The sequence below is a fragment of the Pyxicephalus adspersus genome, chromosome 10, assembly GCF_032062135.1.
Source record: "Pyxicephalus adspersus chromosome 10, UCB_Pads_2.0, whole genome shotgun sequence".
Lineage (NCBI taxonomy): Eukaryota > Metazoa > Chordata > Amphibia > Anura > Pyxicephalidae > Pyxicephalus > Pyxicephalus adspersus.
In genome coordinates, this window is record NC_092867.1 from 59,717,428 (window position 1) to 59,730,914 (window position 13,487).

The window sequence follows — 13,487 nt, forward strand, 5'->3', positions numbered from 1 at the left end:
CCTCCTCATTTGTTGGGGACATGACGTTATATTGAGGAATGGAGATGAATCTTTGATATAGTGTACAGTATCTCCTTCTCATTTGTTAGGGACATGACATTATATTGTGGAATGGAGAGAAGGACCTTTCATATAATGTACGTTATCTCCTCATTTGTTGGGGACACAACGTTATATTGAGGAATGGAGATGGACCTTTCATATTGTGTACAGTATCTCCTTCTCAATTGAGAGGCACATGATGTTATATTGAGGAAAGGAGATTGACCGTTCATATGGTGTATCGTATCTCCTCCTCATTTGTTGAGGACATGATGTTATATTGAGGAATGGAGATGGACCTTTCATGTGGTACATTGTATTTCCTTCCCATTTGTTGGGGACATTACGTTATATTGAGGAATGGAGATGGACCCTTCATAAGGTATATAGTATCTCCACCTCATTTGTTGGGGACATGACATTAAATTGAGGAATGGAGATGGACCTTTCATATGGTGTACGGTAACTCTTTATCATTTGTTGAGGACATGACGTAATATTTAGGAAAGGGGATGGTCCTTCCTTATGGTGTACAGTATCTACTCCTCTTTTGTTGAGGTAATGACATTATATTGAGGAACAGAGATGGACCTTTAATATGATGTACAGTATCTCCTCCTCACATGTTGGGGACATGGCGTTATATTGAGGAATGGAGATGGACCTTTCATGTGGTGTACAGTATTTTCTTCTCAATTGTTGGGGACATGACGTTATATTGAGGAAAGGTGATGGGCTGTTTATATGGTGTATGGTATCTCCTCCCCATTTGTTGGGGACATAACATTATATTGAGGAATGGAAATGGACCTTTCATATGATGTACGGTATCTCCTTCACATTTGTTGGAGAAATGACGTTATATTAAGGAATGGAGATGGAGCTTTCATATGGTGTACAGTATCTCTTTCTCATTTGTTGGGGAAATTACGTTATATTGAGGAATGGAGATGGACCTTCTCCTCCTCATTTATTCCTTTGTAGAGGTCATGACAATATATTGAGGAATAGAGATAGACCTTTTATATGATGTACGATATCCCCTCGTCATTTCTTGGGGACATAACGTTATATCGAGGAAGGACATTGACCTTTCATATGGTGTACGGAATCTTTTTTTCATTTGTTGGGGACATGATGTTATATTGAGAAATGGAGATGGACCTTTCATATGGTGTACAGTATCTCCTTTTCATTTGTAGGGGACATGACATTATATTGAGGAATGGAGATGGACCTTTCATACGATATACGGTATCTCCTTCTCATTTGATGGGGACTTGACGTTATATTGAGGAATAGAGATGGACCTTTCATATGGTGTACAGTATCTCCTTCTCATTTGTTGGAGACATAACATTATATTGAGGAAAGGACATGGGCCGTTTATATGGTGTATGGCATCTCCTCCTCATTTGATGGGGACATGATGTTTTATCGAGGAATGGAGATGGACCTTTCATATGGTGTACAGTATCTCCTCCTCATTTGTTGGGTACATGACATATTGAGGAATGGAGACGGACCTTTCCTATGGTGTACAGTATCTCCTCCTCATTTGTTGGGACATGACGTTATATTGAGGAATGGAGATGGACCTTTCATATGGTGTACAGTATCTCCTCCTCATTTGTTGGGACATGACGTTATATTGAGGAATGGAAATGGATCTTTCATATGGTGTACAGTATCTCCTCCTCATTTGTTGGGGACATGACGTTATATTGAGGAATGGAAATGGATCTTTCATATGGTGTACAGTATCTCCTCCTTATATGTTGGGAACATGCGATCATATTAAGTTTTACCTTAACATGAAAGGAGTACTTTGTTTGTAGAGCTATGTGTATTGGGGACAGTCTGGTTTTAGACGATGGATGATATCACTAAAATAAAAACTAGATGTGCGTAGGAAGAATCACTACAGGGTGTTTATCTGTGAAGATATCTGAACGTCCTTTGAGATGATGAAAGATGAAAATCTTCAATCATTTCAATATGCCATGATTTTGCTGGTTCGGCTCTTTAAGTGTATTTATTAGTTATAATTTATGATTTGTCAACTGATTTACCAATACAAACAGTTTATACTCATAAAAGTCACATGAAAAGTTACTTCCATATTTAATGCGTATTACTTACTTGTGCCAATATATAGAGAAGATTCCTCTTGTTTACTTTTCATTATCTCCTCCTCCTCTTCCTCCTCCTCCTCTTCCTCCTGAGGCTGAACTTCAGTCAAAATCATCTCTTCTTCTTCCTCTTTAATCTCAACTTTGATTTCTTTCAGCTCTTCATCCTAAACCACCCAACATAATGGAATAGATTTATAAAAAAGAGGAGATTACATTGAAGATTATCCCTAAATTAGAATACTTCTAGATTTCTATTTGTCCAATCCTACTTACCTGATCATCTTCTTGTGCGGAATCCCGGGAATACAAAAGACGGGGACATCTCTCTGGTGAGTTCCCATTACTGGATCCATCTGTAGGAAACACACACACTGATTGAATACATTGTCTCTATGTGTTTATCAGATGATGGGAAATCTAAGTGGATCCTTCATACTGCTCTCTCCTTTACAATAAAGTTTCCTCTTACCTGGTGATGAGATAAGCGATTGGTCCTCCATTTTAACTTCTTTGCAGAGGTCCTTGTTTCCATGCAAATTCTCCCACTCCTCCATGAACAGTGATATCCTGACACCTTAGAGTAATTGAACCCAATAATGGTGTTTTGGCCCTGTGACCTCTGTTCTCAGGCAGCGATGTCCTATGAAGCTGTGGGGTGGTTATCTCCCACTAGATGCTTTTTCCACAAATTAATAATCCTCTGTAAAGATAAAAAATAACAATCGTCACTTCTAACTATTATCAGTCCTCACTTCAAAACCGACTGACATCTGCTTGTATCTAGATTTGATGTTGCCTATAAAGTCCTTTGGGTCAAGTGTTTTGGTAAAGCACTGGTGGATGCACTTGAATTTTGTGACTTGGCCCCTATGGAGACTCATTTTGCATGCTATAGAGAAGAAAGTCTTCTACCTGGAATGGTCATCTACAGGCAAATTCCAAAACATCTGGCTGTGACTGTTATCTTGGACCATAAATTAATTAACCACTGGAGATACCGTCAGAGGTCCACTATAAAAAAAAAGAAAAAAGGTTTTCTTGGCTTTTGCTCGTTTGACCCAAACCATTAATTTATCCAAGAACTAGAAACTTTTACCCACACTACACGCATGCGCAGTGAGATCGGCACTCTTTTTTTCCCATCTGCGAAGTGTGAGATTGGATGACGTAGGAAGAAGAACCTGAAAAGAGAAAAGACATCTGCGCTGGGCCGAAGAAAGATACTGAGACGACGCAGGACCAAACAAAGAAACCTCCTAATGGATCTGTGGGATTAAAGGTGTGTTTTTTGGTTTAGTTCTGCTTTAAAGATTCTGACTCATTAAAAAATGGAGTAGGAGAATATCGGAGTTTATGATTTGTTGACAGAATCTCTGTTGGAACTGTACCGCTGGTCAAATTTCATCGACTTCTACATTTATGGCTACTGAATTCCTTCCATGCTTCAATACTTATCCCTTCGGCAGCTGAGCAAGTGGAGAAAATCTGGCCTCTGTGCTGATTTCATGGACTACAAAGCCAGACTACAACACTTTAACACTGAACTCACTATCACCAAGCAAATATTTGACAGAAAACTGTCAAAATCAGACACAATGTCTCTACTCACCCGGCCACTCCAACCATATCCACTCCTTCCACCTGTAAATCATCACTGGCCTCTCTCAGCCCTGTTACTGTGGATGAAGTCTCCTCTCTTCTCTCAACATCTCCATCTACTATTCGTCCACTTGACCCAATTGCCTCTGATCCACTCTGTGCCCATTCCTCCACCCTGAAACCCCACCCTAACCAAACTGTTCAACCTTTCCCCCTCTACTGGAATCTACCCCTCTGCTTTTAAACATGCAATTATTACCCCTTATACTGAAGAAACCCTCGCTAGACCCATCCCTACCTTCTTCTCTCATATGTTTCTAAACTTTTTAGAGCGCCTAGTCTATAAAAGACTCACCTGAGCACCAACTATCTCCTTGCCCCTCTCCAGTCTGGCTTTCCAGCTGCCCATTCCACGGAAATAGCTCTTACTAAAGTGGCCAATGTCCTCATCAGAGCTAAGTCTCAAGGCAACTTTTCCCTGCTCCTTCTCCTTGATCTTTCCTCTGACACTGTTATCTCCCCCTTCTAATACAACGCTGCGTAATATGTTAACGCTATATAAATCCTGTTTATTGATGATGATAATAATGGATAATAATTTCATGGGAGTCCATTTACCATTGTGAAGGAAACTTCACAATGTTATGGTTTTGTATAAAGCTGTGGATGAGAGAGTACAGATAAGTGTGTGACATGCCAGAGATAACAGAGGATGGACATGGCAGGGTTACTGTGCGCACCTCATAATACCTGCTCTCCCCTGTCTTGTCGATGGCAGGGATGTCTCTTCTGTCTCCAGGAACTTCCTATCTGCGTTGACGTCACTTCCTGTCTCTGCATTCCATCTCCACCTTGTGGACAAAATACTAACTGCAGCATCCGCCTTCAAAGCCATTGTCGCCCCATCCTTGATGATTTACTTACAGCCAAAAGATGAAAACACGTCATAAAAAGAATTGTAAAAGGTATATGATTTCCTGAATAGAGCAAGAGTGCACGTGCAGGGCGTGTCAAGGGTTTATTCCCTTCGTTACTGACCAAAAATGTTACATATTTCACCTTACTGGGCCATCGACAAATGCAATGCAATCCTGTCAGCAACACACTTCCTGTCCTAAGGTGACACCAACCACTATGCATGGATAGAGCCATGGTTGTCACCCGTAGCTCCTGCTTGATCCTTATTTTGGAGGTATATTTTCAAAGCAATGAATCTGACAATTACTGAAACATTTTCTTCGAGGTTCATGTGTTTCATTAATTCACTACCAGGGAATGTTTGAGTGAACGTTAGGTTCACAGCTTTATAATTGTACTCCAAGTATTAGAAAAGTGTTCTACTTTGTGATGTATGTTTTGGGGGTATTGGGACATCATCAGTAGGGGAGCATCCTTCAATAGAAGAACAGCTGGCTACACAGGAAATACAACATGTTCACTTCCTGTTCTACAAATGTTGTATGTATAAAAACCTCAATATGAACAAAACCTGTGTACGAGGATCTATGGAAGAGCCGGTGACACTGTGGTGTATATGAGATTGGAAATGAGGGTCATCATACTGAACAATGGCTGGGAATCTTATTTTGCCATGGCAAAATTTAAGGGTGTGGCTAATTAAAGTGCGTGAGTCCACTATAAACAGCGGGGGGCTCTGAGAACACAAATACAGATCACTCTGCCAAAGGGAGACCTCAAGTTACCATCCCATGTGAGGCCCCATACAGCAAACACCAAGGAGGGTAAACCACACACCATGGAGGCCCCAACATACCATGGTGGGAGCCCTTCATGATGGGCACAGCAGGTGAGCAAACCCAGGAAGACTATTCAGACCAAAACTATTTTCGAGTTTATTGCTTTATTAAAAACAATTTAAGCACAATAAAATTGAATTTGAATCTAAATAAAACATATATTTAAAGTAAAAATAAATCAGATTGGTGAATAACAGTTCATCGATTGGTCCAATGACAAACGGGCATCTTCAGTATAACGCACAGTGGCCAATAACAATCCTCATTTATTCCCAATAAACATGGACTACAGATCAGGTCTATGTGTCCGTAATGTGCAATCAGAGAGTTTTTGTAACTGAAACTTTTGCCACACTCTGGACATGAGAATGGACGCTCACCTGTGTGTCTTCTCCTTGATTCACCTCCTTTCAGGTCTCTTTTCTGAATGAAACTTTTCCCACATTCTAAACATGAATAGAGGCATTCACTAGTGTGGATTCTGTGGTACATAACTAGGTTTCCTTTCTGAGTGAAACATTGCCCACACTCTGAGCATGAATAAGGGTGTTCCCCAGTGTGAATTCTCGGATGTATCTGAAATACTGTTTTTTCAATGAAACTTATCCTACGCTTAGCACATGAAGATACATTCACCTGTGTGGATTCTGAGGTGCTTAACAAGGCTTCCTTTCTGAGTGAAAGATTGCCCGCACTCTGATCATGAATAAGGACGTTCCCCTGTGTGAATTCTCTGATGGGTTAGAAAGTGTCCTATTTGGAGAAAACTTTTCCCACACTCTGAACATGAATAGGGACGTTCACTTGTGTGAATTCGCTGGTGTTGATGAAGTGTTGATTTCTCAGGTAAACATTTCCCACACTCTGAGCATGAACTCACTGATGTGAATTTTCTGGTGCTTAATAAGATGTGATTTCTGACTGAAAGATTTCCACTTTCAGAGCATGAATAAGGACGTTTATCCGTGTGAGTTCTTTGGGTGTATACGTAGTAATTTCTTTGCAGTGAAACTTTTTCTGCACTCTAAACATACATGCAGACCTTCACCTGTGTGAATTCTCTGGTGGCTAAAAAAACTTCCTTTGTCTCTGAAACATTAGCCACACTCAGGACATGAGAGAGGAGTCTCACCTGTGTGAATTCACTGGTGGATAAGAAGCGATCTGTTTTCAGTGAAAGATTTCCCACAAACTGAAGCCAACAAATGAACTCTCTAGCACTGGAAGTCCTTCATGGCTTATAAAAGACTGCTGGGGATGCAATGGGTTAGTTGGTCTCCCCACACTGTGAGATCGTAGGCAGAGATCTAGAGTAACAATATGTGATTGGTCAGAAGATTTCAGGCTAGTAAAGATCCATTGATGCCTCCAAATGGTGAGGCCTGTGATCTGTATTAGGTGTGAAGGGATTTACTCCTGGAAAAAATTGTGTGGTGTCATCATCTTCTGAATATCTTCTGTCTGTTGGAAAGCAAATTTAAAAAAAAACAGTTATAGGTGCGTTTAATACCTCAGGAGTCACATGATGGTACACAGAACACAACATTTCAAATACAAACTAAAAAATGAAACAACGTATCCAAATCACATAATGGACCTTCATATGATGTACGGTATCTCTTCATTTGTTGGGGACATGACGTTATATTGAGGAATGGAGATGGACCTTTCATATGGTGTACAGTATCTCCTCCTCCTCATTTGTTGGGGACATGATGTTATATTGAGGAATGGAGATGGACCTTTCATATGGTGTACAGTATCTCCTCCTCATTTATTGGGGACATGACGTTATATTGAGGAATGGAGATAAATCTTACATATGGTGTTCACATTGTTGGTGATATGACAAAAATAAAGAAAGAAAAATCATGTGTCTCAAAAGGAACAAGAAATGATGTCCTTCTAAATTCTCCCACTCCTCCATGGAGAAATATACAGTGACCTGACGCCTTATAGGAACCTGTCACACAATGATACTGCCACCATCCAGACACATCTGAATACCTAAATGGCTCTATATTTAGGATGTATCTGGACCAGTATTCTCCCAAATGATACATTTTAAGCTGGGAGGGAAGAAGCTGTAGGCGGGTGGTGGCTCCTATATTGTGACCAATGATTACTGAAAAGTGCTGGGTGGTGCACCCGTCTAAAAGGGCCTGGGGAAAACACTACAGTTTATAAACCAGCGGCTGTGGCTGTACAGTTGAATAAATACAGAAGGTAAAGATTGACATGTTACTAGGTGTAAATATAAAACAATATCTTACCTCACCTGCTGTCAGTTCCTGCAATGTCTTCTCAGTAATCCCTCCCAACTCCCATCCCAGGTGAAACTTTCTATTTATATGTGACATCAGTTGGGGTTTCCCCCTACATCACTTCCTGTCTCTACCACCAATCATTTCCCATTTCTGCAGGCCGCTGACTATATGTAGGATCTCCTCCTTGTGGAGAATGTGAACTTTGCAGCTATTTTTTTTACTTTCACAGCCTCTCCTTGGTGTATTCTTCCTTCTTGTTTTGTTTAGGAAGCCCCACAAAGGAAATGTGATGAAAACAAATTTGGTTTTGTACCAGAAATTTTAAAGAAATTTTTTTTAATTGTATATACATTAATTACATATCCACATGCTGTACAGATACTCCTGAACATGGCTTTTTATTTATTTTTGATTATTGTCACTAGAAAATGTGTTCTGACTCGTCTTCAGTAGTTCATTAGAATATTTCAATATCTTCGGAAACTATTATCTCAAAAGACCATTTTATATATTATATATCTCAACAATGAACAATGAATGAGTCAGAAGAATTTAAAAAAAACACTATTTGTCCCAGATGAGCTCATCGAAGTGTAAACACAAAAGGAAAAAGTTCATGTGTTCTCGAATGAAGAATAAAACTGAAGACTTTTGTTTAACAGACGGAGGTCTGTCCATCACAATGGTCTGGAAAACGAGATATGGAGAATAGTCTGCAGAAGGTCATGGAGGTTCAATGCAGGGTTGGGGCCTTGGTGTCCACAACTGGTTGTCATTATTGATGAGTTCCTCACTGTTGACAAGTACAAGAAGTTTCTTTTCTTGATAAAAGATGACGGTCTTTTTAGTCCAAACATCATTCTCCAATATGAGGCTTTCACAACCCTAAAGAACTACCTTTAATAGACAAAAGAACAGGTACAGTAGATGGCATGGCCCCTACGGAGTTGTGATGTCACCATCATAGAGCTGGTTTGGGATTACAGACATAGGAGGAAGAGGAGGAAGTAAGGTTAAATATTTCATAAGTCCTCCAGGATGGTGGAACAACCAAGCACGTGAGGACCTACTGACCAACCATGGACGTCTACCTACACAAATTACTGCTGTGTTAAAGGCAAAGAGTTCTTACACCAAATACCAATTTTATTTATGGCTTTTTATTACATTTTCATTTCCTTTCTAAGAAGTTTCTTCATTAATAACAATTGTTGACATGATATTGTATTATATTCCAACAATGCAGAAACCTGTCACAGATGCCTACGGCTCTTCCTGACGATGATTACCATCAAATTGGATGTGTGAGCCTCATTGCCATCCCTCTGTTCTATGAAAAGGAGAACATTTAATTTTTTTATATAGATGGAGGATTTATCCACGAGTAATACGTGAAGAAGGAAAGCCAATGCAGTTCTGAATAAATGTGTTTCTGAAGTTTAGCACTGCAGGATCATCATCATCATCAAAGTCTACCTATCAACCACACATTGTTCCCTCACACCATGGTATTTTATCATCATCAGTGTCTACATCCAGACAACATGTAAGAGGTTCAATATAAGGGAACCTACCAATGGTGACATTTTTTTATTGACCTAAAATAAAAGGAGACATGCTTCTTAGTGACCACCAATGTAAGGAACATTCTATCTACCAACTACCTGTAGAAGGGGAAATTCTTGTCGGGTGACTACCATTCTAAGAAGACAATTTTCTCAGTGACCACCAATGTAAGGAGACAATCTTCTCAGTGACCACCAATGTAAGGGGGGCATTCGTATCAGTCACCACCCATGTTAGGGGGCATTCTTCTCACTGACCACCAATTTAAGGGGACATTCTTCACAGTGACCAGCAATGTAAGAGAGCATACTTTTCAGTGGCCCCAATGTAAAGAGGCATTCTCCTCAGTGACCACCAATGTAAGGAACATTCTTCCTACCAACTACCTGTAGAAGGGGACATTCTTGTCGGGTGACTACCAATCTAAGAAGATATTCTTCTAAGTGACCACCAATGTAAGGGAGGCATTCGTATCAGTCACCACCCATATTAGGGGGCATTCTTCTCACTGACCACCAATGTAAGGGGACAATCTTCACAGTGACCAGCAATGTAAGAGAACATACTTTTCAGTGACCCCAATGTAAGGGGGCATTCTCCTCAGTGACCACCAATGTAAGAGGGCATTCTTCTCAGTGACCCCAATGTAAGGGGGCATTTTTCTCAGTGACCACCAATGTAAGAAGACATTCTTCACAGTTACCAGCAATGTAAGAGCACATACTTTTCAGTGACCCTAATGTAAGGGGGCATTCGCCACAGTTACCACCAATGTAAGGAGACATTCTTCTCACAGACCACTAATGTAAGGGGACATTCTTCTCAATAACCACCAATGTAAGAGGAATTTCTTCTCAGTGACCACAAACGTAAGGAAGCATTCTTTACAGTGACCACCCATGTTAGGGGGCATTCTTCTCATTGACCACCAATGTAGGGGGCATACTTCTCAGTGAGCGTCAATATAAGGGGGCATACCTCTCGGTGACCACCAATGTAAGGGGGCATACTTCTCAGTGACCACAAATGTAAAGGGGCATTCTTCTCAGTGACCACTATTTTGGGAGGAAATTCCTCCCACTGATGACCAATGTCAAGAGACATCTTTCCCTTTGTCCACCAAAGGAAGGGAATGGTTGGGCAAGACTTTTTGGTCAGTGGTCTGTGGTAGATTTGTGTTGGGTCCTTAGCCTCGTCACACATGGGTGAATTGTTAGGGTAAGTGACAAGCACCATAAATAAAGGATCCAGAGCTCACAGGAGAGTGAAAGGTTTATTGGTAAATCAGGGGCCATAACACATCTCTAATGTGGATTTTGCTCTTGTCATGGGATTGAAGGACAGGAAACAGATTGGTGGTCATCAGAGATTAACACATCAGAAAAACATATTACACATGTGCTAACTGGCATGATTGGGTGAGACCGGGTCTCCTACGTGTCTCTTAGAGATGGGGAGGGGCCACAGAAGAATTGGCAATAAATATATACAAACCATACAAAACAACCTGGAATGTATCACTGATGTAAAAATTGTAAAATTATATTTTTGTTGGACCAATGAAATGTTGGCTTCCTAATAAAAACAGGAACATATGAAGACAAGTTACAACAACGTAAGAAGAAGGTCCTTGTGTAACCCCAGTTTAGCATTGTGGTGCGATTTGTGTGGAAGCAAAATGGGACATATTACCTCAATTACCATCCTCCAACATGAAAAAAAGCTTGTTAGCCCGTGTGAACCCTCTGGTGTACAAGAAGTGTATTTCTTTGACTGAAACATTTTCCACACTCTGAACATGAATAAGGACGTTCACCAGAGTGAATCCTCTGGTGTGTAACAAGTGCATACTTTCGAATAAAACTTTTACCGCACATTGAACATGAAAAAGGGCGTTCTCCTGTGTGAATCTTTTGGTGGTTACCAAGTTCACCTTTCTGACTGAAACATTTTCCACACTCTGGACATGAATATGGGCGTTCTCGTGTGTGAGTCACCCTGTGAGTAACTAGAGCACTTTTCTGAATAAAACATTTTCCACATTCTGAACAGGAGTATGGACGCTCCCCTGTGTGAATTTTCTGGTGTTTAATGAGACCGGCTTTCTGAATAAAACTTTTCCCACATTCTGAGCATGAATAGGGCTTTTCACCCGTGTGACTTCTTTGGTGTTTTTGAAGGTTTTCTTTCTGAATGAAGGACTTCCCACATTCTGAACAAGAATAGGGATGCTCTCCAGTGTGAATTCTCTCATGTTTAACAAGAGCTTGTTTCGTTGTGAAACTTTTCCCACAAATGGAACACACATATGGGCGTTCACCTGTGTGACTTCTTTGGTGTTTACGTAGGTTTCCTTTCTGAGCAAAACATTTTCCACACTCCGAACAGGTATAAGGACGCTCACCAGTGTGACTTCTTTGATGTTTTAAGAGATTCCATTTCTGTATGAAACATTTGCCACATTCTGGGCATAAATAAGGACGTTCACCTGTGTGAATCATCTGGTGTTTAAGGAGGTGACCTTTATCATTGAAACACTTCCCACACTCTGAACATGAATAAGGACGCTCACCGGTGTGACCTCTCTTATGTTTAAGGAGACTTACTTTATGAATAAAACATTTCCCACATTCAGAACATGAATATGGACGTTCACCTGTGTGAATTCTCTGATGTTTAAGTAGGCCACCCTTCTGGATGAAACTTTTACCACACTCTGAACAGGAATAGGGACGTCTACCCGTGTGACTTCTCTCATGCCAATGAAGTGCCTCTTTTTCTCTATAAGTCTCACCACAAACAGAACATGACAATGCACTCTCTGCTGTTTGATCTCCTTCATGGTTTAAAGAAGACCAATTAGGAGTGGAGGAGTCTGCTGATCTCTCCATACAATGAGATCTTGGAAAGAGATTGGGAGTAACAGCATTTGATTGGTCAGAAGTTTCCTCAGGGTTAGAGGGATCGACTGATGTCTCCAAATGGCGAGGTCTGTGATCTGTATTATGAGTGATGGGATTTATCCCCAGAGAAGATTGTGAGATGTCATCATCTACAGATAAAATAAGATGTCCACCCGAGGCATTCCAGACATAATGTCCATCTGTGGAGACAATTTATACATCAGTGTTATCAGTATTCTTTATGTCTTTTATTCAGGAGTCACATATGTTGTCTGACACTCAACATTCGCTTGCTCTGACATAGAATTGGGAGCAACCAGAACACCAAAATATGAACACAAACCAGATAAAGGAGACACCCAAATCACACGGGGACACAGTGACTGGAGATATTTATCCTCCTTCATAGACTGGTGAACCACTGTCACTAACGTCTCTTCTTCTTCGTCCTTAACCTCAGTTTTGATGTCTTTCAGTTCTCTAAACTAAATCCCAAAGATAAAACACAAAAAGAAGGATCAAGAGATTATATAAACAAATGTCATCACATAGCTCAGAATACAGTTTTAGGTCCACATGATCAGTTACATATACCTGATGATGGTAAGGGATCTCCTCATCTTCTTGTGTGGAATCCCGGGAATACAGAGGACGGGGACATCTCTCTGGTGGGTTCCCATTACTGGATCCATCTGTAGGAAACACACACACTGACTGAATACATTGTCTCTATGTGTTTATCAGATGATGGGGGATCTATCCTCCGTACTGCTCTCTCCTTTACAATAAATCTCTTCTTACTTGTTGATGTGTGGGTCTGGTGGTCCTCCATCATGATGTCCTTGTAGAGGTCCTTGTGTCCTTCTACATAATCACTCTCAGTTTTGGAGATACATTTTGCAACATCTTGAAACGTTCCATAATAATGTTCCAGGATTCCCGGCACTGCTCACCTGTCCTGTCAGCAGCTCAGTGTATCTACTGATGACTTCTAGGACCCAGGTATGTTAAGTGGTAAGGTTTTAGCATTTTTATGGGAGATGTTCTGTGAGACAACTTTTGGGAGTTAATGGCTCATTAGGTATTTTCTTCAATCCTTTGCAAAAAGAGAAGGTTACAGTGATCATTGCAGAATTCTCAGAGTCTCTATTACCTTCATGGCCGGTTCTACATGTCTATTAAAAATAAAGTGAAACCACGTGACCCTCCCAGCATGCT

At 40.6% G+C, this 13,487-nt stretch overlaps 2 protein-coding genes and 1 pseudogene across 7 annotated transcripts in view; all 3 read right to left on the reverse strand.

Annotated features, from left to right (window-relative positions):
- Positions 1–4,619, reverse strand: part of LOC140339027 (uncharacterized) — an 8,401-nt gene extending 3,782 nt beyond the window's left edge. The window contains exons 1-6 of one of the 6 annotated variants that reach the window (XM_072423526.1): positions 4,517–4,574; positions 3,278–3,358; positions 3,090–3,188; positions 2,647–2,877; positions 2,451–2,548; positions 2,185–2,341 (exon numbers count right to left, since the gene is read on the reverse strand). In XM_072423526.1, coding sequence (XP_072279627.1) covers positions 2,185–2,341; positions 2,451–2,548; positions 2,647–2,731 — 340 coding nt within the window. In that variant the 5' untranslated portion in view covers positions 2,732–2,877; positions 3,090–3,188; positions 3,278–3,358; positions 4,517–4,574. Of the gene's footprint in view, positions 1–2,184; positions 2,342–2,450; positions 2,549–2,646; positions 2,878–3,089; positions 3,189–3,277; positions 4,306–4,516 lie in introns of those variants that run through there. The other 5 variants (XM_072423527.1, XM_072423528.1, XM_072423531.1 and 2 more) reach the window with 5 other exon arrangements.
- Positions 4,620–5,620: 1,001 nt separating this feature from the next.
- LOC140338915 (uncharacterized) lies at positions 5,621–10,470 on the reverse strand (annotated as a pseudogene).
- LOC140339137 (uncharacterized) overlaps positions 9,167–13,487 on the reverse strand; it is a gene marked incomplete in the record, with an annotated part of 145,177 nt that continues 140,856 nt past the window's right edge. Inside the window, 1 exon segment of the mRNA XM_072423720.1 lies at positions 9,167–12,114. Coding sequence (XP_072279821.1) covers positions 11,064–12,114 — 1,051 coding nt within the window.